The sequence below is a fragment of the Podarcis cretensis genome, assembly GCF_951804945.1.
Source record: "Podarcis cretensis genome assembly, chromosome: 14".
In the NCBI taxonomy this organism is placed as follows: Eukaryota; Metazoa; Chordata; class Lepidosauria; order Squamata; family Lacertidae; genus Podarcis; species Podarcis cretensis.
In genome coordinates, this window is record NC_137183.1 from 45,399,617 (window position 1) to 45,425,074 (window position 25,458).

Here is a 25,458-nt window from a genome sequence, read left to right on the forward strand (position 1 = left end):
TTGAGGAAGCCTGGGTCAAGCCATGCGCCTTTTATGTCAAGTAGTCCAATGACCTTGAGCAGAACCTTCAATGCAAGGGCCCTAAGGCTTTGGGGATGATTTCCTTTATCAGAAACAACTCCTCTCTCAAGGACTTCCGAAAAAGCTGCAAACCCAATCTGGGGTGAATTTTGAAGAGGCTGGCTTGTTGTGATGCTTTATTTTTATGTAAGTTTCCTAGAGTTTGAGAAAAGTGGTATACACCTATGTTCAATAAACAAAATGCTAGATTTCTGAAAGACTGTTCCATATAGCTTAGGATAATAAATAATTGCAACAACTGAGCTTCTTGGGACACCTGGTCAGATCGAGGGAAATGTTCTGCGAGCCACATAATACCATTATTGCTATCATCATCATCATCATCATAATTATTCAAACCTTTCATTCACCACATTTCCACATCTTTCCTTTCCTCACCGCACCTTTCCTCACTCAATCCTTGCCAAAAGGGTTTTCTGAATGTAAATGCAGATTCGGGGCAGAGAGAGAGAGGGGGCTGGGGAGCACGGGGTCACTGATAACAGGTTAGTCGTTTACCTCTTTGTGCTGCTTTCTTCTACAATGTGGATGATTCTCCCAGGGAGAAAGAGGCGCGGATACTGAGCCGGAGAACTTAAAGGCGAGTCGTCACCTAGAGTAGTGTAAGAAGGAGACTGATGAACCATTAAGTTTTCTTCAGCTAGAAGAGGCTGAGTCAAAGCATCTTGGTTTCTACCATCCAGTTCCGTTGGAAAGTTATCAGGCTCTCCTCCAAATACTTCATACCAACAGCCATGTAGCAGGATCTGGTACTGTGCGAGGAAAAATTGAAAGACAAAAGGAGAGCATATGAGAAACCGCGAAGCCATTTGGCTAAGTGGGATCATTTCAGTTTGTGCAGAGAAGTTTTTAAGAACATCTACACCCACAATAATTCTGTGCTGTTATTCCAAAAGTATGATGCCTGGGCTCCCACAATGCAAATCAGAGCAAAAAAGTGAAATCTCATGACATCTTTGACAAACAGGTCCATCATGAAACTAACGGACTGGAGTCAAACAGACCACTAGCCTCATGGAATAGGTCTATAATATCCTAGTGAGTATGACTCTGTCTTTCGATGCCATGTCAAAAACTGCTTTTGAAACTTCCTGGGTAGCACAGGTGGCTACTGATTGAGGAAAAATGAAACTTTATTTCTGGCTGTCCTGACTGACAACAGCAGCAACTCCCAAATATCTTTCCCGGCCCTGCCACCAAAGAGCTTTTGAACTGGGAAGATGCCAGAGTCAACCTAGAATGGAATTTTCTGCATCTAATGCACATGATCTCTAGAATCCCAAATCCTTTCACCGCTATATACAACTAACTGCATATGAAACTCCCTACAAGTACACCTGCGCCAGCAATTATTGGGCTTGGTCTAGGGGGGAAGTGAAGACTGGGCTAATGCAACACATTATATCTGGGACTTCCCTTGCACTTGGTCCAGAAACTGCAACACGGTTGCCGACAGGAGTGAGAGACCCTGTCAGCACATAATACCTGTGATCAGAGTTCTGCACTGGCTGAACCTGATACTGAGTCAAAGCTCTTAACAGCTTGGGACCAGTTTACTCGAGGGACCGCCTTACCCAATACATGGCCACCCCATCAATCTGTGGAACTAATACTTTTACAAGGGCCATGCAGTGTCTCTTTCGCACTTGTAATGAGTATCCTTTTCAGTGTGACAGGAGCTGCACCCTGAAACTCCTTGTATTGGTTTGCATTGGTTTTCAGTGCTTGCTTAAAAAAAAAAAAAGTTTTTCGTTTGCCTGCCCAGCTATACATGGCTGACATGTATCTTAACAGGCAGCTTTATTTTACAAAAATAATGCATATATTTAAACGACAGGTTATATGTATAAAGGGTAAAGGGGCCCCTGATCATTAGGTCCAGTCGTGACCGGCTCTGGGGTTGCGGCGCTCATCTTGCTTTATTGGCCGAGGGAGCCGGCGTACAGCTTCTGGGTCACGTGGCCAGCATGACTAAGCCGCTTCTGGCGAACCAGAGCAGTGCACGGAAATGCCGTTTACCTTCCCACTGCAGCGGTACCTATTTATCTACTTGCACTTTGATGTGCTTTCGAACTGCTAGGTTGGCAGGAGCAAGGACTGGATAGCAACGGGAGCTCACCCCGTCGCGGGGATTTGAACCGCCAACCTTCTGATTGGCAAGTCCTAGGCTCTGTGGTTTAACCCGCAGTGCCACCCGCATCCCGTTTTATGTATACTTGTTGAGAATTTTAACATATACCTTGTGTTCGCAGAGGTTGTGACCATTAAAACAGCATTCAGATTTCTAGAACAAATAAGAACGGTTTTTATTTTTACCTTGGGTCTGTTACAGTTGGCAACTATCCTAATGATCCTTCTTTTTAGGTCTTCCATGTTGGGCATGCTTAGCCTGTTTGGTACACAACAGTGAGGGGGAAGGAGATAAGCACTCATTAAGCCATCTGACCAAGGATATCACTTTCAAACTGAATCAGCAAGTAAGCTGCATCCTTACCTTGGAACAACATCTTTCCCGACAATGACAGATATGATAAACTGCTTAGTATAGTCCGCAAGTGATTTGCTTAAAAAGAAAGGGAGGGTGTTAAAGAAAAGAAACGCTAACTGAAACCTACTGTCAGTTTCCTTATACAGACATGCATTACAAGAGTTTTAAAAGTGCTCCAAATTACTTCATTCAGAAAAGGCCCTTAAACAAGTGAGAATTACACTGAGCATCTTCTATCACTGGTAAATAAAGTATGACCAAATATTACCGCTGTTTGCACCACAATCATGTCTCCCCCCCCCCCCACTTTAAAAAAAAAGTCAGAACAAGTGGAATGCTTTCCAGAGTGCAAGCCCTTCCCTTTGGACCAGCATTTGGTAGAATTATCTTCCAAGACAACGGTTCCCCTTTTCATGCGTATAATGCGCACATGCAGACATGCAGGCAAAGATACAGTATTTGCCCACTGATAGATCTCTGCACATTACTTGTCTGTGCGCCATGCAGGGCTTGCATTTGTGGGGAAGCTGTTCCACTTGCACAGTCCTAGTACCAACCTTGTTGAGCTCAAGGGGGGGAAAGGAACCTTGTGTTGATTACTAAACCAATCCCACATGTACAGGTCTGTGTACATGTGGAAGTAGATGGGAAGGAGGGATCACATAGGGTGGAAAGCTGTTCTGTTCTTTTATACAGATGATCCTATCTGATCTTAGATGCAGAAACCTCTCTGCGGATGACCAAGTCTGGAGCAATAATGATCTCCTTGTGCTTTTAATTTACAGTGGTGCCCCGCAAGACGAACGCCTCGGAAGACGAAAAACTCGCTAGACGAAGGAGTTTTTCATTTTCTTAGCCGCTTCGCAAGACGCATCTCCCTATGGGCTTGCTTCGCAAAACGAAGTTTGCCCCGCAAGCTCCGGGGATAGCGGGGAAGCGCAGCACGTCTTCCCCGCTGTCCCCGGACCTCTTTTGAAGCAAGGGGTGGCAACGGGGAGAAGTGATTCTCCCCGCTGCCCCTTCCCTTGCTTTAAAACAGGTCCGGGGACAGGTCCGCCGCGCGCCTTCCCCTCTGTCCCCGGAGATTGCGGGGCAGGCAACGGGGAGAAGCAATCTTCTCCCCGCCGCCCCTTGCTTTAAACAGGTCCGGGGACAGAGGGGAAGGCGCGCGGCGCTTCCCCTCTGTCCCCGGACGGTCTCCATAGGAACGCATTGATTGATTTTCAATGCATTCCTATGGGAAACCATGCTTCGCAAGACGAAAAACTCGCAAGAAGAAAAAACTTGCGGAACGAATTAATTTCGTCTTGCGAGGCACCACTGTATTTGCTTTTTAAAAAGAGCCATATCATTATCAGAGCCAATTTATTTTTCATTGCTTACCAGTTATTCAAGAACACAATGTTCTTACCCACTCAGATCGTTGTGGATCGAGGGGGATGAACACGCTACACTTAATAAAAGGAGTCCGAAATAAACTAGAGGAATCGTGGTTCATTTTTTAAACCTATCCATCTCTTACAGGGGAGAAATCTATATGCAGAACCAAACCAGTTCAATTCACATAAGTTCTTCCGAAGCTGACCCAAGTTATCTTTACATCATTTCATGTCCAAGTACCCCCTGGTTTCTCAAAGCTCACCGTGCTAAGCTAGGCTGGGCTCCCTTGCTCTATTTGCCAACAGATTTCTGTCCTGAAATGGAGATAGAAAATTAATATAATTTACCTTAATAAACCCCCTGGTGGAGAAAAGGCGTAACACCGCACACTGGGGAATGCGTTTTTGAGCATGATTGCCAAAATGGAGGCCGTTCCCCCTCCTAAGCTGTGGCCGACGACAACTAGTTTATATTCCTAGAGATAAAAAACACAGAAAGGGCTAGGACACAAACAGAAATACTGATGAACTGAGCAGCTCAGCTAAATGCTTGCAACAGAACATGTTGGAGAGTAGGTGGAGGCAAGGGGGGTACACGCCCAGAGATTGGAAGCGACAACTTACAGGAGCAATTGTGAAGGCTTGGTTCAGAATCCCGTCATTTATTAGCCTTCTGTAAATATAGTTGGCAGCCTGGGTTATCCCCTAGGAGACAAAAAAACAGTGTCTCAGTTTGAAAGCTTGTTTGTGTTTGCAATATGTGCTTAAATCCATAGCTCAGTCGGTAGCCCAGCGTCTCACTGTACACACAGGAACAAAGAGTTTTGGATCTCCAGGGCTTTGCAAAGTTGTCACAGAACTACCTGCTGACCTTATGCACAAAACCGTTTTCCAGAACGTCTTCCAATGTCAAGTGTTCACAATCTGCTGAGAGATCCGTGAGGACGTCCTGCGTGCAAAATAAGGGAAATGCAGTTTCAGCATTTTGGCTGCCTGCCAAACATACACAAAGTACACCACCCACTGCCAGGATCAGGGATACCTTCTTGCAGAGTTGACACCACTGGACATCGGATGGCAGAGGTTTTATACTCAAGATATTCTGGAAGGGACATTAACATCTAGAGCGTGGGCTGCCAGCATTGTGACCGCCAGATGCTGCGGACTACAATTCCCATCATCCCTGACTATTGACCGTGCTTGGTTGGGGCTGATGGGAATTGTAGTCCAACGGCATCTGGAGGGCACCACGTTGGCCACCCCTGATCATCACTCATTTTGGCTTCACAGAAACTGTCCAAGACAGTGGAGGAATCAAATATGCTTGGCTTGGCTTAGCAGAACAAAAGAATATGGAAAATGAAATACCTAAGAAGTGTTAGCTTCTTAGGAAAACAGACGATATGTAAGAGGTAACTGTTTAAAGTGTATGTATTTGGTTTGCAAAGTCTTACTTTAATAATGAATGAATTAATGCTGTTCTATCTATGATTTTTTCTTATCTTCATTAAGATTTAATTGTATTAGTTTATGTAATTTAGATTTCTGCTTTTCTTCTTTCTTTTCTTCTTTCTTTTTTTTGTTCTTTGTAACCTTTTAAAATCTTTTTTCTTTTCACGTTTCAAAGTTTTGATTTGCAATATAACAATGTATTTGCAATATAACTCAAAAATTATTTTTAAAAAAACAAAACAAATATGCTTGGCTGAAAGAGACAAAGCACATGCTTTTGTAACAATTTTTTTTTAAAAAAATAAAACTATATTTAAAAAATGTTTGGCTGATTATATGGGCTATGGAGGGCACTGTTTATAATAATATTTGGGCTTTCTCTTTCCTTTGCTTGCTATAAGGTATCATAGCTAAAATCAGTCTGTGATTTTTATTTTATTTTATTTTTTGGAATACACTTCTCAGCAAAAGAAGTAATGAGATTAGACTTCTGAGATATATGAAGTGGGAAGACATAGCAGTATTGCTGCATATAACTGATACATTTGATTTGTTGCGTAGTATTTCTTAAGATATTTAATTTTTAAAATTTGTTTTTTTAAATAAATAAATAAGAAGAGGATCCTCATGCCAAGTACTACATCTGGCACTACAGGGTTTTGCATATATGCTGCCAGTTCATCATGTACACAAAGGTGTCCAAATTATTTTGAAGTCCACTGAAAATGCAACCGGTGGTGATTACAATAGAAGTGTGATATACAGGGATGCACCACACATTTAGATGATGTACAGACAAGTTATTCCTGTATAAGCTTCCCACTCATACTAGAGCAGCAGCTTTGTCCCTCCAGATGTTGCTGGATGACAACTGTCATAATTCCTGCCTGGGACTGATGGGAGGCTGAAATCCAGTTAACACCAGGAGGGCACAACATTGCTCACCTCTGCCCTAGATGTTAAAAGTCCCAGCTAGAATCCCCAAATGATGTTTGTTGACCCCAAGAACTAATATTTCTGTAACAACTCGCCAGTGATAATCCATGCCAAGCCATAGAAAACAAAAAGTAATGTAAGCCGTGCTGCCAATTTTTCAATTTTATGAAATAGACATTACCTCAAATGACAGGGTTCCTCTCACAGCGACGACGACGGCCTCTTTTTTGTGATCCAGTGCAATGTAGAACGGGATCTCATAAATCTAAAAAACACAAGGGCGGGCATGGGAGCACGAGAGCATGAGATCTTCCACACTGGGTCATGCCAGTGGTCTGCTTAGCTCAGCCACTGCGTCATCCAAATGACTCTGGAAGGCTTGTCAAGCAGGGAGAGGTCCGTCCCTTTGTGAGGATCTCTCTGACTGACAGATGATGAGGCCTACCTGCGGGATGAGGAACCAACGAGGTGGGAATTGCATGGAAACCAGTCACACCAGTCTGACCCCCTGCTTGCTCAATGAAGGATGCAGCTACACCATCCTTGAGAGATGGTTTCCATGCAATTCCTGCTTCATTGGCTCCTCCTGATGGATCCAGCCTCTACAGAGTTATGTATCTTTTTTAAAAAGTCTGTTATGGCAGTGGCCATTGAACTGTCATGTGGTAGCGGGTCCCACAGGCCAAGCATATTTTTTTATGCAGTGCTTTTTTTCTTAAAAAAATGTTTAGGGGTACTCTCATTTTTACTCAAGAAAACCACCATTTTATAGTTCAAATACAGTCGTACCTTCGAAGTCGAACAGAATCTGTTCCGGACGTCCATTCGACTTCCAAAATGTTCAAAAACCAAAGCGCAGCTTCCGATTGGCTGCTGGAAGCTCCTGCAGCCAATCAGAAGCCCCGTCGGACATTCAGCTTCCAAAAATAGTTTGCAAACCGGAACACTCACTTCCGGGTTTGCGCCATTTGGGAGCCAAAATGTTCGAGAATTAAGCTGTTCGAAAACCAAGGTATGGCTGTACAGTAAATGGACAAAAGTACAAAGATTCACAAAATGTTTAGGGGTATGCGTCCCCCTCCGTCCCCCCAGAAAAAAGCACTATTTTTATGTACAGTGATACCTGTTAAACCTGCCGCTCATTCAACAAACTCGTCCCGTCAGTGCAAGGACTTTGGGCTGTGCAACGGAACTTCCCCTCGCCATCCTCTCCCCCAGGTGCCCCCTAAATATTTTCTGGGGGTTCCCTCAGAGAAGTTTTGGGGAAGGCACAGGGTACGGGGGGGGAGGAGAGAGAGTTCTGTTCACAAGTGGAAATCCTTGTGCTAGTGGAACAAGTGCACTGGATGCCACCCTTTGTGTTTTGAAAGAACTCCTTTCCTTCGTCACCATGTTAAAGCAGACAGCATTCTTGCCGCAACTACCCCAACCTTGTCAAATAGGCTTGCTGTCTATTAAAGACTGTTTTCTGTTTCAAACTATGTTTCAGCCATCCTGGTTGGGTCTCTAACCACTGACATCAACAGCCTGAGTGGAAAGCCCCTTTTCATTTCCAGACTTTAAAAATAATCAAGAAATTACTAAGAACCAACTTGGTTTATTTTCCAATGGCTTACTTTATTGTGGAAGCTGATGTGAATGAAATCTCTGTACTGAAGTCCTGTGATTTTTAAGATCGCTCCAAAATTCATGTTAAGACGATCGCTGCCGATTATATCGGTCTCTGTTGGGCTGCTTCTACAACTTCATAAATTGAAGACAGAAGAAGAAGAAATGAGACATGCAAAATTCAAATCGGCTACACTTCCCAAGTAAAAGAAGCCTCTCACAAGGCTTCTTTTGAAGATTGCTAGCACGTCAGTTTTGTTTATTTAATGAATTTATATCCCACTATTTCCTCCAAGGGACACGGGTGGCGCTGTGGGTTAAACCACAGAGCCTAGGACTTGCCAATCAGAATGTCGGCGGTTCGAATCCCCGTGACGGGGTGAGTTCCCATTGCTCGGTCCCTGCTCCTGCCAACCTAGCAGTTTGAAAGCACACCAGTGCAAGTAGATAAATATGTACCACTCCGGCAGGAAGGTAAACGGTGTTTCTGTGCATTGCTCTGGTTTGCCAGAAGCAGCTTAGTCATGCTGACCACGTGACCCAGAAGCTGTACGCCATCTCCCTCGCAACCCCAAAGTCGGCCATGACTGGACCTAATGGTCAGGGGTCCCTTTAGCTTTTTACCTATTTCCTCCAAGGAGTTCAAGGTGGCATGCGTACTGTACATCTCCTCCTCATTTATTCCCACCCTCACAACAAACCTGTGAGGTAGGTTTGGCTGAGAGACAGTGACTGGCCCAAGGTCACCCAGTGTGCATCATGGCTGAGTGAGGATTCGAACCCTGGTCTGAGTCCAGCACTCTAACCACTACACCACACTGTCTCTCCTTGTGTTGCGAGTCATAAAGGGAAATGGAGAGTAAGTGCTACAGAACTCAGTGGGACTTGCTATTGAGTAAAACCTGCATAGGTTGCATTACAAATTCTTAAACTGCATAACAGAAGCATAGGAAATCAAGTTAAAATATCATTTCCCCCTGACCCAGTTGTAAGAGGGACTGTCCTCGCCTATCAATCAGTCTCTGGGTTCTCATCCCTAATGCAGAATGAGGAGCCTACATCCCTCCAGATGTTGGTGGACTTTGACTCCCATCATATAAGGCTACCAGACAAGCTGGCTGGGGTTTATGGGATTTTGAATCGAATGAGGATGCCACACTGACAAGCCCAGGTTGGAGCAACCCACAAGGACCTGGGAGAGCAGAGTTCAAATTCCCCACTCAGGCACAAAGCCAGCTAGGTTACCTTGCGCCAGTTGCTCAATCTCTCCAACTGACCTACCTCACAGGGATGGTGCAAGGATAACAGAGGGCAGGGGGGATAAAAGGGAAGGCAGAAAAACTCCGCAACCAGGGGCAATGTGTCTCTGAATACCAGTTCCTGGGAATCACAAGTGCGAAGAGTGCTGTTGCACGCACGTCCGAATTGTGGCCAATGTGAGGACAAAATGCTGGGGTAGCTCCATTGCTTAGAGCGTGGTACTGATAACGCCAAGGTTGCAGGTTCGATCCCTGTATGGGACAGCACTGCAGCGGGTTGGACTAGATGACCCTCAGGGTCCCTTCCAACTCTATGATTCTATCTATGACTAGATGGGATTTTCATCTGATCTACTGGGGATTTTCTTATGTCCACTCCTGTGACTCAGTCCCCCACCCAGGCAAGCAAGAGGCATTGTCAGAGTTCAAGCACACATTCCCAGACAGATAAAAAATATCTGGGTTGCCAAGGAGAGCCAGTGAGGGTTGTGGCCTGGAGAAAGACGTAAGGGCCACACAGAGAGGCCTGAGAGCCGCATTTGGCCCCTGAGCATCAGGTTCCCCGCCCCTACATTATGAAGAGTAATTTTATATTTTAAACAACTCAGTTATACAGCTGAGTTTACACCACCCATTCTCTGTTTCCAAGCTTTTGGAACCTATATAAAAAGCTAGCAATTCTTTGAAAAACAACAATCATATTTTGACATGTTAACAAGTTAACCCCCCGAGTGGAGCCTTCTCAAATGCTACACTGCAAACAGCAACTTTCTTATACGATGAGCCACCACATTTAATACCCGCGCTTAACATGCCATTTTAAGAATTAAATTTGCCAACCTGTTTTAGACAGTGCATTAACCTACCAGTCTCCTTTAAGCTTACAGAGGCCTGTAAAAGGGTTTGCCATTATGTAGTAGGCCCAACCATAAGTAGCCACGGCAAACTTCATGTAGTGAGCGGCATTTTCTAATTCTGCATCCAAATCATCGGCCTGGGGAAGGAACAGAGAGTGAAGGTGGCTATGGTGATGAAAATGGGTATGGTTATATCAATTGTGGGAAATTTTAAGAGGTGCCCCACCAGACAGGGCCCTTAGAGGTGAGTTTCCCTCCCACAGAAGATCTGAGCATTTATGCAGCATCTGAACCCGGACGTCGAGTTCAAAACATCCAACAGTCTTACCGTAGGAGTTAAAGGTGACTGAGTAATAATTTCTTCAGGCTCCTTGGGACAATTTTCCACTTTATCTTGCTCTTGGTGGAGAAGAGTCAGCCCTGCTGCAACGTCACTTGGCACCAAGTCGGTGTCCTGCAGAGAGAAAGTGACAGATACGTTCAGAAGAAAACAAAAGCATTTACAGGCAGTGACTGTATTTGGCACATCCAATATAACAGTAATAATAAATTTTATTTATACTCCGCCCTCCCTGGCCAGAGCCGGGCTCAGGGCGGCTAACACCAGTAAAATTACAATAAAAGCATAATAGGGGAGAAAAAAACCATTTAAAATACAGGTTAAAATGCAATTTAAAATGCAGCCTCATTTTAAAAGTAGCCCTAATATGAGCAGAATCACACATGCACACATCGCACAGAGCCCAGAAGTGACCCAAAAACCTCAAGAAAAGGGGCAGAATGGGGTGTTTGCAGGCTTTTCCAATGGCGTTTCAAATATATCTGATTTCACTTAAACATGTGGTGCCTTGGAACATAACCCCCACAGAAATTAGGAGTCGCTTGTACACCGCACCTCAGCATCACATGCAAAAGGTATTGAGGAGCAAAAGACAGACATATGATTGGTCCCTTTTCAACATGCTTGATGTCACATATATGAGAGACACATCACCATTACAAACAAAGAGCAAACTCTTTACCCTCTTCCCCAGATATTATTAGGGCTGCTCATGTGGCTTGGCCTTGTATCAGAGATGACCCCTATGTCCATCACCCCTAAGCCCACCTTGGGCCCCTTTCTCTGGAAAAAAAAATATGGGGGAAAACAAGCATTTCCTTCTTACCGAGAAGTAGGTACGGAAAAGCTCAGCAATGGTTGTAAAAGCGACTCGGTGGTCGTCATCTTGCACGATGCAACAGCACATCAATCGGATTCTTTTCTCCCAGACGCGAGTGGCAGACTTCTTAACATTGTAAAACAGCTGGCCTGACTGGCTGCTCTCCAGGTCGCGATTGGCGCAATCGGGAAGGTACACCGTCTTCCTTCCGCCAAGCGGATCAAAGACGATGACAATGGCCGCCACGGTAAAAACAATGATAATCCAGCTGCCGGGCAGAAGGGAAGAATTGCATGAACTCTGGCTGGTGAGGGCTGTTCACGACACGCCAGCTCAGTTCACATGTTCTAGAAACCTGCGCCAAGAAATTCCAAGTTCCAACAAACAGGGGGGAAACCCACCGCAATGTTTGCACTGGGAGAGGATAGTGGTGGATAGAAGCATCCGCAGGAGATGCATTTTGAGAAATAAGCCCTAGGGAACTCCTGCTTGCAACCATTTTGCCCAAACGAGTGACAATGGAAGAGGCCCCAAGATAATCCACGTCCAAGAACTGTATGTAATTGAACAGAAATATCCAATTACCGTATTTTTCCATGTATAAGACTAGTCCCCCCCCCTTAAAAAATAATGTCAAAAATTAGGGGGCATCTTATACACGGATACATCTCTCCCCATTTTCTTAAATCTGAGTCCCCCAAAATAGGGGGCGCCTTATACATGGGGGGGGGTTTGTCTTATAGATGGAAAAATACGGTACATCAGCCTTTCCTATTCTGGGGTTCTCCAAATGTTGTTGAACTATATGGGCCACCTCTCCCCAATGAACCAACCCAGACCCTGTGATTGTAATCTGGGGCTCTTCTCTGTGTGCCTCATCCACAGGAGTGTGGCAACACAAGAACGGTCCCCACCCCCCCACCCCGCAAATGGTGGCTCTTCTGCTTGTGGTGTGCTTTCTTCAGGGAGGCCTGCCAAGCACCATCTTTGTTTTTAGGCATCAAGCAAAAACTTTCTTCTCCCCCAGGATTTTAACCCTTAAGTACTTTCAAGTACAGTGGTACCTCAGTTTAAGAAAAGGCCGGTTTAAGAACAATTTGGTTTACAAACTTTGCAAAACAGGAAATATTGTCCTGGTTTGAGAACTTTACCTCGGTCTAAGAACGGAATCCGAACGGTGGAAGGGCACTGGCGGCGGGAGGCCTAATTAGGGAAAGCGCGCCTTGGTTTAAGAATGGTTTTGGTTTAAGAATGGACTTCCGGAACGGATTAAGTTCGTAAACCGAGGTACCACTGTACTTGCAGCCTCTTTTAGTGGGGCCGGATCTGTAAGACCAGTCTGCTATTTGTAGAGATACAATTTTTTAGGTATTCGTAGCTATCGTTTGTTGTAATTGGTTTTAGTGTTAATAATAATAAAATATTTATTACACACACACACACACACACACACACACCCTATCCATCTGGCTGGGTTTCCCCAGCCACTCTGGGCGGCTCCCAACAGAATATTAAAAACATGATAAAACATCAAACATTTAAAAACTTCCCTAAACAGGGCTGCCTTCAGATGTCAGATAGTTGTTTATTTCTTTGACATCTGACAGAAGGACGTTTCACAGGGTGGGCACCCCTACCGAGAAGGCCCTCTGCCTGGTTCCCTGCAACCTTATACTGTATATGTTGTCTTGGCTCACTTTAGTGAGGAAGGTAAAGGTAAAGGTACCCCTGCCCGTACAGGCCAGTCGTGTCCGACTCTAGGGTTGTGCACCCATCTCACTTAAGAGGCCGGGGGCCAGCGCTGTCCGGAGACACTTCCTGGTCACATGGCCAGCGTGACGAAGCTGCTCTGGTGAGCCAGTACCAGCGCAGCACACGGAAACGCCGTTTACCTTCCCGCTATAAAGCGGTACCTATTTATCTACTTGCACTTAATTGTGCTTTCGAACTGCTAGGTGGGCAGGAGCTGGGACCGAAGACGGGAGCTCACCCCGCCGCAGGGATTCGAACCGCCGACCATACGATCGGCAGGTCCTAGGCACTGAGGTTTTACCCACAGCGCCACCCGCGTCCCTTATTAGTGAGGAAAGCATCTAATAAATATAAACGATAATATAACTCTCAGTATCCCTGACCACTGGCCATGCTGGCTGGGATGCATGAGAGTTGGGAGCCCAACAATATGTGGAAGCCGCCAGATTGGGCAAGAATGCTTAGGTATGCTAACACCCAACCCAGATGCTCTAGGCGGAGGCAGCTGAACATCCTTACCTGGCAATGACTGTTCCAAATATGGCACTTATCATAGCCCCTTCGCAATTCACTCTGCGGTCCGATACCCATATGGCTCCGACAACAGCCCAGACCAGCTCTGGCAAGAAGAGGGCCAAGCGCAGATATAGCAATTTAGGAAGAGATTTTCTTGGCCCAGGGTTGGAAATGGTTCCTGAAAGGTACAGTCGAAGTAAGAAGCATAAAATGGTTTCTCTGGTTTCAAAAGGGACATTGCAAGCAGAATTGTGGCCTAAATGTTCATATGGTCCATACTTCTGAAAAAAGGGCTGTGACAGGAAGACTAACTTTGCAGATAATGACTACGTCACATGCAATATAGCAATGTGTTAACATGGATAAAGGGAAGATATTCACATATGGATATGTCAATCAGACAGCATAAGCTAGCCCTAATAAACACTTCAGAGCAGTGTAGTGGAACTAAATATGTCTACTCAGACAAAGCCTCCACGGAATTCAATGGGGACTTGCTTCTAGGTTAAGTGGATATGGGGCTGCAGGCTAAGCCATGCCGTAGCCTTTGAATATTCATCTGAGAGAGAGAGAGAGAGAAGAATGTGCATGAAACGAAACTAAGGATCTCTCTCTCTCCAGTTAGAAGGTATTGTTTATATTCACAATGCATAAAGTGGTGAATTATGTCTGTACAAATTCCAAGAAAGCAAGCCCATTCAGTTTGTATCACCAAATACACAAAGGCTGTGCCCACACATAATGCCAAACCAAGGTTTAGTGTTAACAAGGATGAGCTGCAGCTGCTCTCGCCTCACCCAGGCAGAACCTAGGTGTCCACTGTCCTAGTTAACAAACTAAACACAGCGTTATTCTAGATTTAGGGCTTCATCTCTAGATAAGGGAATAGATCCTGCAATGCAAGATGCAAAGATGGTCCAATTCCAGAAGCTGATGAATGAACATAAGAAGCCATGGACCAAGCCTATGGCCCATTTAGTCCAGCATCCCGTTTTCACAGCGGCCAACCAGATCATGGAATCATAGAACTGTAGAGTTGGAAGGGACCCCTAAGGCTCATCTAGTCCAACTCCCTGCAAGGCAGGAATCTCAGCTAATCCATCCATGACAGATGACTATCCGAACTCTGCTTGAAAAACCCCAAAGAAAGAGAGTCTGCCACCACCCGAGGGAGATGCCTCTGGGAAACCCACAAGCAGGACCGAAGCACAACAGAGCTCTCTGCACTCGTGATTCCCAGCAACCTCCAAAAATTGTGGTGGAACAACATCACTGTGGCGATAAGCCATTGATCGGCTGATAACAACATACGGTACTGAACCTGACCCTTTGGGATGGGAAACACTATAACAGAGTCGATATGCAATAATTAATTAATTAATTAATTTAATAAATACCTTTGGGCCCATCACCTCCTGGCAAATAGAAGGGGAAGAAATGGAGGCAGTGAGAGATTTTACTTTTTTGGGCTCCATGATCACCGCAGATGGTGACAACAGTCAAGAAATTAAAAGACGCCTGCTCCTTGGGAGAAAGGCGATGGCAAACCTAGACAGCATCTTAAAAAGCAGAGACATCACCTTGCCAACAAAGGTCCGTATAGTTAAAGCCATGGTTTTCCCGGTAGTGATGTATGGAAGTGAGAGCTGGACCATAAAGAAGGCCGATCGCCGAAGAATTGATGCTTTTGAATTATGGTGCTGGAGGAGACTCTTGAGAGTCCCATGGACTGCAAGAAGATCAAACCTATCCATTCTTAAGGAAATCAGCCCTGAGTGCTCACTGGAAGGACAGATCGTGAAGCTGAGGCTCCAATACTTTGGCCACCTCATGAGAAGAGAAGACTCCCTGGAAAAGACCCTGATGTTGGGAAAGATGGGGGGCACAAGGAGAAGGGGACAACAGAGGATGAGATGGTTGGACAGTGTTCTCGAAGCTACAAACATGAGCCTGACCAAACTGCGGGAGGCAGTGGAAGACAGGAGTGCTTGGAGTGCTTTGGTCCATGGGGTCACGAAGAGTCGGACACAACTAAACGACTAAACAACAACAACAACTGCCTGTCGATAATAAAATTATTCCTGATGAAAATAATTACAATACAGAACACACACTCCTATAGATTTTATATGGACTGTGTCCAATGGGACTGTTCTGTCCTCTCCCCGTGAACCCTCAAGCCTCTAGAGCAGATTCTGAGGATACAGTGGTACCTCGGGTTACATACGCTTCAGGTTACAGACTCCGCTAACCCAGGAATAGTGCTTCAGGTTAAGAACTTTGCTTCAGGATGAGAACAGAAATCGTGCTCCGACGGCGCGGTGGCAGCAGGAGGCCCCATTAGCTAAAGTGGTACTTCAGGTTAAGAACAGTTTCAGGTTAAGAACGGACCTCCGGAACGAATTAAGATCTTAACCTGAGGTACCACTGTATATGGACGGCTGCAGGGGAGAGGTGAGGAGGGCAAAATATGGCTGCACAAATGGATACAACACACACAAACATATGGGATACACATACACCCACCCACACCCACACACCTCTAATGGGACATACACACATGTATACATAATATGTCTTGAATAGCACACTTTTAATACATAGTAAAACTTACGACCTTTTATTACCAATAAAAAAAAATTGACACAAACTTCAAAGGCTATTATTTATTACATTTATATCCCACCCTTCAGCCTGAAAGCTCTTTGGGCAGCACACAAACAATTCATTAAAATGTAATATGGCAATATCCCCTAAAACCATAAAACCAATGTGCATTGTAAGACAGCAATCCAGGGGCGGGGGGAGGGGGGAATGCCATTTTTAACTGGGCCATTTCCAAAGGCCTGAAGCACAAAATAAGTCTTAACCTGACATCTAAATGCAGGTAACAGGGTGAGTGCTGCCATGTCTCCCATGGGAGAAGGGAAAATGCATCATCCCTGAACTGCTTTAAAAATGAAATATATTTCCTCTGGCTGAGTTTTAATAATCGGAGGGAAAGAATTATTACTAACCAATCTCCAAACATTGCTGCCGTTATTTCAACTGAACACCGAGAATTATCATTTGCTGGATGCTGCATGATGCACTCACAATAAAATAGTTGCCTGCTGTGAGCTCACCACCTAAGAGACTTACAGATGTACCTTGGAAGTTGAATGGAATCCGTTCTGGAAGTCGGTTCAACTTCCAAAACGTTTGGAAACCAAGGCAGCCAATCGGAAGCAGCGAAGGCCCCGTCAGACATTCGGCTTCCGGAAATCGTTCAAAAACCGGAACACTCACTTCTGGGTTTCAATTGTTTGTGAACTGATTTGTTCGGGAGCCAAGGCATTCAGGATAATAATAATAATAATACTAACAGCAACAACAACTTGGCCTCCCCAGCCACCTTTGCTGCATTGATGCTGAATTCCAAGCCTCTTTATTTGGCAGTCTAAGAGCAGTTTGGACATCACTTTGCTTTTCATACAGGCTAAACAATTGTAATGCGATGCTGAATGCCACTCACCTTGCATGCTGATGTACAAAATAGAACACAGAGCACATATTATGGCTGCCAGGAGAATGAGGAGGACCAGCAGGTAACTGTGCAGCAACGCTCCACCGGCACAGTTAAACTGCCCTTTGTGAATGGAGTACAAAACCAGAATTCCAATCCACCTGCGAGAACAAAAAAAAAGGCACAAGACGTCAGCTACGAAGGAAGCCTGGGCCAAGATGCAGATCCTCAGTGAAATCCTATATTAATGCACTTAGAAGAAATATACAGGGTGTGGAACCTCAGACCTGGGGGCAAATGTGGCCCTCCAGGCCTTTCCATCTGGCCCTTGGGACTTTTCCCTAGGATACACCCCTCCCCAGGCCATTCCTCTCACTGGCACTACTCTGCACCCACATCAGGGGCTTTTCCTTGTTGGAAAGTGTCCTTGAACTTTGATAATGCCTCCTGCCAGCTGGCTGGCAGATGGAAAAGTACATGTGTGTGTTTACGCACAAAAACCTCTGGCTTCCGCATGCCTGGAATGTAGCCTATTACATAAAGAAGCCTGTTCCTTGAGATACCTGATTTGGTGACGGTGACACACGCCTTAGTTACACCCCATTTGGATTACTGAAACATGCTCTGTCTGGGGCTGCGTTTGAAAAGTGCTCATAAACTTCAACTGGCTCACAGAGCTGCAGCCAAATGGTTGACTGGGGGCTGGTTATGGCTTGCTACAACAGCTCCACGGGTTAGCAGTCTGTTTCCAGGCACAATTCAAAGTGATGGTTATCACCAATAAATCCCTATGCAGTTTAGGTCCAGGCTATCTGAAAGACCTTTAGGTCCAGGCTATCTGAAAGACCAGGCTATCTGAAATCAGCCCTGAGTGCTCACTGGAAGGACAGATTGTGAAGCTGAGGCTCCAGTACTTTGGCCACCTCATGAGAAGAGAAGACTCCCTGGAGAAGACCCTGATGTTGGGAAAGATGGAGGGCACAAGGAGAAGGGGGCGACAGAGGACGAGATGGTTGGATAGTGTTTTCGAGGTTACCAGCATGAGTCTGACCAAGCTGCGGGGGGCAGTGGAGGACAGGAGTGCCTGGCGTTCTCTGGTCCATGGGGTCACGAAGAGTCGGACACGACTAAACGACTAAACAACAACATCTGAAAGACCATATTCCCTCCTATGAACCTGCCTGGGCTTTAAGATCTTCGGGCAATGGCCTTCTCTCGATCCCTCCACCCTCGCAGGCACACTTGGTAGGGATGTAGGAGAGGGCCTTCCCGGTGGCCGCTCCCAAACTTTGGAAATCCCTTCCTAGAGAAATTAGACTGTCTCCCTCCTTGTTGTCCTTCCACTGGCTGGTTCATAGTAGAGTTGGAAGGGATCATGAGGGTCATCTGGTCCAACCCCCTGCAAGGCAGGAATCTTTTGTCCAGTGTGGGACTCGAACTCATAGCCCTGAGAGTAAGAGTCTCACGCTCTTGGTGAATACTTTCTTTTGGGAACTGGCTATACAAAAAGGGTGGTCTGTTTTTATTGTAATGACCTGTGTATTGTAATTACATTTTAATTCCATTGAAACATATTAATAATATGTATTAACATATTAATAAACATATTAATAATTGTTCAACCCACTTTTGCTTCAGGGTCCACCGACCACTTGCAAGTGGCCCCCAAAAGGCTTCCCATGATGGAATGTGGCCCCTGGACTGAAAAACGTTCTCCGCCCCGTTGGACTGCAACCTCATTTCACCCAAAAGTTGCATTTTCACTAAACCAATTTGCAAGGGTACAGAGAAAAAGAAATTTACTACAATTAGCCTAATCTGATAGGTTGTTGCATCTCCTAGTACAACACAGCGGGGGGGGGGGGGGGGGGAATAAGGCATTAGACGGTAGTGTCTATTGTTCAAAACAACCATAGCAATTTAAATCAATTAAGTATCCTCATTCAGGGATAGCAAAACCGAAACCTTCTGTTGTGCCGCAACAAGTAATTAACGTTACACAACCACTTAACTCTGCTTGAGTGACAGCATTTTTGTATGCCAGAGATTGTCACACAAGATCTACCTTGCACAGCCTTATTTCCATGGGATAAACTGAACACAAAAGCAAGCAGTGTGCATTTGGTAAAATAGTCATCTTTCTACCTATCTTTTAAAAATATGCTTTTCCAGTGACAAGCATTCTCGAGGAAAGCTTCCCTCTCATTAAACCCTAAACATCTTATAAAATCACTCATGGATTCAATTTTTGAAATGCCTTTTGCTTCACATCAACAACCTCTGAAGATAAATGAAAACTGCGCTAGTTGGGCATGCTGTAAAATCAGAACGGTGCATTCAACCCAAAATATGCATTTGTTCCACAATGCAAGCCTTAACCATTCCTGCTCAGATGGAAATCCAACTGAATTCAATGGCGCTTACTTCCAGATAAGAAGAATTAGGATTGAGGCTAGATTCTTGAGAGTTCATTAGCTAAAATGTAAGCAGCTTTTGCTCTCAGGCTTGAAGTTGACGGGAAAAGTTGATCATCGGCTGTACCTTCAGCCAAGCTGTCAGTGGGGTGGCAGTGCTCACCCGACCTCCCTATTGCCCCCATTGCTGCTAGTTACTGAGGGGTAGAAGGGGAGCAGGAAGGTGGTGCTCACCCAAACTTCACCCCACCCAGGCACCCCCATTTCCCAGTAACCAGCTGCAACACAGGCGATGGATAATCAGGTGAGGGTGCCCTCACTTCACCGATTGCTGCTATGTGACTTGCCTCAGAAGACTTATGGAAATGAGCTCAGAAGTGCCTGGATATAGGTCCATCTGCATCCCACTGCTGATCTAGTAACCTGCTTTCAACAGCGAGTGACGACTACAGGGAAATTCACTGCTCTGCTCTCAACATGGCTACAGCCCTCAAAATGCTCAGGATGCACTAGAGCTGCCTGCCACTAAATGCAGTCGTGGTTAGACAGGGATCTGAGGAATACCACATAGCTAACTTACGGAATTCAATGCCACAAAGAGGAGTCTGTGGCCGCTAATTTACACGGCTTCAAATGGAGACTGGACCAATTCATGGTGGGGAAAAACTATCAATGGATTATTCTTTCTTCCTTTTTAATCAATTGCTTTCCATTTATGAGGTGCTTCCTATAGAATACCTGGAAGAAATAATACTTTTTCTTTCGTCTCAAGAAGCCAGCAGAAAATTTCTCCTGAACTGCACTGAAAAAATCAGCAGCACTTTCAGTAATATAGAAGGAAACATTCTTTAAGTAAAACAATACTGAATCTCCAGGGATCTTCCTGTAAGAGCTCTTAGTAGAGGGAGAATCAATTTCTCACTACACTCACCATATAAATCACAGTGCAGGAGGGCATGTTCAACAGATTTTGTTGCTCCAGCTCCACACAAACTCGGTCTTTCATTTCCTGGGGTTTTTGCTGACTTGTCTTTCTGACAGTGCCAAAGGCAGCAAATTACAATGAGGAAAGTTAAATGCTCTCCTATACTTTGAGACAGTTAATGCGCAAAATACAAAGCTGCCATGATTCTACACAGTTTAACGAGTTATTAAGAAGTAGAGAACAATTATTTGTTAGCTGCAGTTATCAGATGCTCTTGTTCTAAGTCTACTGATCTTTGAATAACAACTTTGGCCTTCTTTAGCCCATAAATGCCCAAAATGACAGGAGAGAAGGCCCAGCTTATAAACATTCTTCTTATTAACCTCTCTCATCCAATGATGAACAAAAGAGCCCAAGAACAAAAAGGAGAGATAGCCAGCAGGAGCTGCTGAAAAAGTGTAAATTTCAGGGCATCAGGAAAACGAAAGCTAAATGAATTCAGAACAGGGTGTTGCCTCTTCAACATTTTGAAGACACACTCAGATCACAGCTATCACAGTCAGAAAGGAGAGTGTAGAAGGGAAGGCATCCTTGCTTCCACTTGAGCAGATCACAGATCTTATTCACAGATTGTTATATGCTCAGTCTTTTCCTGGTGAGCAACCTGGCTGCTGAATTCTACACCAGCTGAAGTTTCCGAACCATCATCTGAGGCAGCCCCATGTAAAATGCACTGCGGTAATCTAACCTAGATAAGGGACATGGGTGGCACTGTGATCTAAACCACTGAGCCTCTTGGGCTTGCCAATCAGAAGGTCGGCAGTTCAAATCCCTGAGACGGGGTGAGCTCCTGTTGCTCGGTCCCAGCTCCTGCCAACCTAGCAGTTTGAAAGCACGTCAAAGTGCAAGTAGATAAATAGGTACCACTCCAGCGGGAAGTTATACAGCGTTTCCGTGCACTGCTCTGGTTCACCAGAAGCAGCTTAGTCATGCTGGCCACATGACCCGGAAAAACTGTCTGCAGACAAACGCCGGCTCCCTCGGCCTGTAAAGCAAGATGAGCGCCGCAACCCCAGAGTCGTCTGCGACTGGACTTAACTGTCAGGGGTCCTTTACCTTTACCTTTTAATCTAACCTAGAGGTTACCAGAGCACAGATGACAGAAGGTAGCCTATCCCTCTCCAGATAGGGGCACAGCTGGGCCACCAGTCAAAGCTGAAGGAAGACACTCTGCACCACTGATGCCACCTGAGCCTCAAGAGACAGCAATGGATCCGAAAGAACCCCCAAGCTGTGAACATGCTCCTTCAGAGGAAGTGTAACCCCATCACCAGCAGGCCACCTCCCATCCATAAACCCACTAACAGTGCCTCAATCTTATCTGGATTGAATTTCAGTTTATTTATCCACTCCATTACTGAGGCGAGACATTGGTCCAATACATCCGTTGTCACACTTGCAGAAGTAAAGGAGAAGTAGAGCTGTGTCCAAAACTCCAGATGACTCCACTCAGCGGTCTCATGTAGATGTGAAACAGCTTGAGGGGTAAGACTGAACCACAAGGAACCCTGCATTGAACGCTTCATGGAACTGAACAGAACTCCCCAAGCATCATATTCTGGAAACAAACATCCAAGTAGGATCGAAACCACCACAAAGCAGTGCTATTCACCCCCAACTCAGATAGCCACTCCAGAAGGATACCATGGTTGATGGTACTGAAGGTCACTGTGAGGTCAAGGAGAATTAACAGGGTCAGATTTCTCCTGTCTTTCTCTCAACTAAGGTCATCATCATACAGGGCAACTCGAGCAGTTTCTGTGCCAAAACCGGGCCTAAATCCCAACTGAAATGCATCTAGAAAAATCAGTTTCCTCCAAGAGTGCCTGGATCCTATCTGTGACAACTATATTAAGGCCTAAGAACAGACACCACCCAACTCAGCCCTCCAGATGTTTTGGGACTACAACTCCCATCATCGCTAGCTAACAGGACCAGTGGTCTGGGATGATGGGAATTGTAGTCCCAAAATATCTGAAGGGCCAAGTTTGGGGATGCCTGGCTTAGGACATTTATATGCTGCTGCACTCCTTACTGCAGATTTCAATGCATGCAAAAGAGCAATGATTTAAGTTTATAAGTCCATTACCACCCGATATGGGAATCAGATACTTGCATTCCTTGGGACGGTTTCCAAAGGTACACAACGTTAATTATGTAGGGCTCTGTTTAGTTTCATTTACAAGGCAGGGGGATTTGATACTACTAAATGGTACAGCTGATGGAGATCAGCATCGGGAACATACACATTTTTCAAAATATGGTGGCAACGCAATTAATTATGTAGCATTTTCACAATTAACATATAGGTATGCTGCCCATGTTGAGGCCAGCTCCAACATGTGCTGCTAACTGTGACACTGGCATGCTTAGTTGGCAGTAATGCTTCCTCTAATAAAGATCTAGGTGAGAACTGTAATTTTGTGAGGATGCCAGAAAGGTTGTTGTTGTTAATTTCTACCCTGCCCATCTGGCTGGGTTTCCCCAGCCACTGAGCGGCTTCCAACGAAAGGTTAAAAATACATTAAAACATCAGTCATTAAAAACTTCCCTAAACAGGGCTGCCTTCAGATGTCTTCTAAAATGTCATATAGCTTTTTATCTCTTTGACATCTGATGGGAGGGCGTTCCACAGGGCAGGCGCCACTACTGAGAAGGCCATCTGCCTGGTTCCCTGTAACTTCGCTTCTTGCAGTGAGGGAACTGCCAGAAGGCCCTCGGCGCTGGACCTCAGTGTCCAGGCAGAACAATGGGGGTGGAGACGCTCCTTCAGGTATACTGGGCCAAGGCCGTTTAGGTCAGCACCAACACTTTGAATTGTGCCCAGAAATGTACTGGGAGCCAATTTAGGTCTTTCAGGACCGGTGTTATGTGGTTTCAGTTGTCCCAGTTACCAGTTTAGCTGCCGCATTCTGGATTAGTTGAAGTTTCTGGGTCACCTTCAAAGGTAGCCCCATGTAGAGTGCACTGCAGTAGTCCAAGTGGGAGATAACCAGAGCATGCACCACTCTGGCAAGACAGTCCATGGGCAGGTAGGGTCTCAGCCTGCGTACCAGATGGAGCTGGTAGACAGCTGACCTGGACACAGAATTGACCTGCGCCTCCATGGACAGCTGTGAGTCCAAAATGACTCCCAGGCTGCGCACCTGGTCCTTCAGGGGCACAGTTACCCTATTCAGGACCAGGGAGTCCTCCATACCCACCCGTTCCCCCAAAACAGTACAGAGGTATCTTGGTTTACAACCATAATCCGTTCCGGAGGTCCGGTTGTAAACCAAAACAGGTTGTAACCCAAGGCGCACTTTCGCCAATGGGGCCTCCAAAAAACAAACAAACAAACAAACAAAAACATTGTAATTAAAAAAATGGGTTGTAATTAAAAAAAAAAGGGAAACGCACTTCCGGGTTTGACGTGTTTGTAATCCAAAATGGTTGTAAACCAAGGTACCATTGTACTTCTGTCTTGTCAGGATTCAACCTCAATCTGTTAGCCGCCATCCATCCTCCAACCGCCTGCCTAGATTCCTATCTACCTTACTGAATTATAGTATTCAGCCCACTGGTTGGGAGTTAACCACAGTTAGAACAGGAGTGAAACCTCTTGACAGACACACCCTTATTTACAGTCCTTGACTCAAATGGCAGCTCATTACTGCTTTGCCCCAGAGCTTGCTTTAAAATCCAGACAGGTATACACAGGAAGGTATCCTCTTACTTTTAAACCATTACATCAGCGCAACACAAGAAAGACCAGAGTTCCCAGGGGAGTAAGTACAACTTCTACATGAGCTCAATTGCTAAAACCCTTTAAAAAAAATTTAAGCAGTGCTTATTTTCCCCAGGTAGTGCCTAGTTCATTACTGACAACGTTAATATGTTAAGCAGCAAATCTTACCAGATCAACCTGATGAAAAGTTCAAAGGCTCCTGGGAAGACAAAGTCGTCACTTCCAATGGCCCAGCGCCTTCCAAACATCACCATCCCAGGCATTGTGGATGCACTGGTGTGGATCCTCAGCTTCTGAAGGAGAACATACAAACACTATGGAATCTTGAGCGTATACCTTTCCTGCCCAAATATAAACATCTGTCTTTGTTCCAGATACACTGAAACCAATTAGAGCCCACTTTATCAGGTTTTGAACCAACTCTCCTCCTTTCCCCCAATCAATGGTACTGGTCAATTTTTAGAACTAAGGGCATATGGCAGTGGTTTTCAACCAGTGTTGTGGCACCCTGGGGTGCCTTGAATGATAGGGGTGCTGCAGGCAACACTGGCCTCTGTCCTTCTTTCCTTCCCTCCCTCCTCTTGAGTCTCTGCCTCCCAAAGGCTTGCACCGCTGATCCTTGCAGCAGCCCTGGCTACAAGCTCCCCAGGCGAATGGTGCCTCTGGGGCAGGTCAGGGGTGCTTCCCAGGCCTCTGTGGGGCAGTGAGGCACCTCTCTTTGGGTGGGGGAGGCAGCTCAGAGACCGGGGCAGCAGCTGCAGCTGCCCAGAGGACTCCCAAGGAGAGGGGAGAGGAGAGGAGGCTCCACAAGGGCGGGTGTTTGAAGAAGGGTGAGAGGCTGCCAACTCTGCAGGCAAGGGCTGACATAACTGGGCTCCTGAGCCCCACAGGGGTCAAGGGAACCATGGACCCAAAAGGTTGAAAACCTCTGGTATATGGCATCCTGTACCTGTTCTTTTTTCCTCTCCAATCTGCCCCTGTAAAATCACCCAGGCTACTTTCACAGTCTAAAAGCCTTCCTTCCCTTTCATACATTTTGCACTGTCAGGATCACAACATATTGAATTACCTCTTGCTTGCTCTCCTCATCACCATCAACCTAAATCTCCATCCAGTCTACTGCCTTAACATTACCACACATTTTACTGAAAAAGCACCAGAGAAGCCCCACAGCTTAATAATAATAATAATAATAAATAACAATAATAATGTATTATTTATATCCCGCCCATCTGGCTGGGTTTCCCCAGCCACTCTGGGCGGCTTCCAACAAAATGTTAAAATACAATAGTTCGTCAAACATTAAAAGTTTCCCTAAAGGGGAGACTTTCTCCAAAAC

General features: G+C 45.5%; 1 protein-coding gene across 4 annotated transcripts in view; it reads right to left on the reverse strand.

Annotated features, from left to right (window-relative positions):
• The window catches only part of DAGLB (diacylglycerol lipase beta), a 32,326-nt gene that overhangs the window by 5,478 nt on the left and 1,390 nt on the right, over positions 1-25,458 (reverse strand). For 2 of the 4 annotated variants that reach the window (XM_079953808.1, XM_079953807.1), the window contains exons 2-15: positions 24,288-24,412; positions 17,003-17,154; positions 13,492-13,666; positions 11,227-11,488; positions 10,389-10,514; positions 10,070-10,197; positions 7,953-8,079; positions 6,518-6,601; positions 4,820-4,897; positions 4,573-4,653; positions 4,297-4,424; positions 2,576-2,644; positions 2,398-2,470; positions 580-833 (exon numbers count right to left, since the gene is read on the reverse strand). In XM_079953808.1, the coding sequence (XP_079809934.1) occupies positions 580-833; positions 2,398-2,470; positions 2,576-2,644; positions 4,297-4,424; positions 4,573-4,653; positions 4,820-4,897; positions 6,518-6,601; positions 7,953-8,079; positions 10,070-10,197; positions 10,389-10,514; positions 11,227-11,488; positions 13,492-13,666; positions 17,003-17,154; positions 24,288-24,382 (1,832 nt within the window). In that variant the 5' untranslated portion in view covers positions 24,383-24,412. Of the gene's footprint in view, positions 1-579; positions 834-2,397; positions 2,471-2,575; positions 2,645-4,296; positions 4,425-4,572; positions 4,654-4,819; positions 4,898-6,517; positions 6,602-7,952; positions 8,080-10,069; positions 10,198-10,388; positions 10,515-11,226; positions 11,489-13,491; positions 13,667-17,002; positions 17,155-18,620; positions 18,751-24,287; positions 24,413-25,458 lie in introns of those variants that run through there. The other 2 variants (XM_079953809.1, XM_079953806.1) reach the window with 2 other exon arrangements.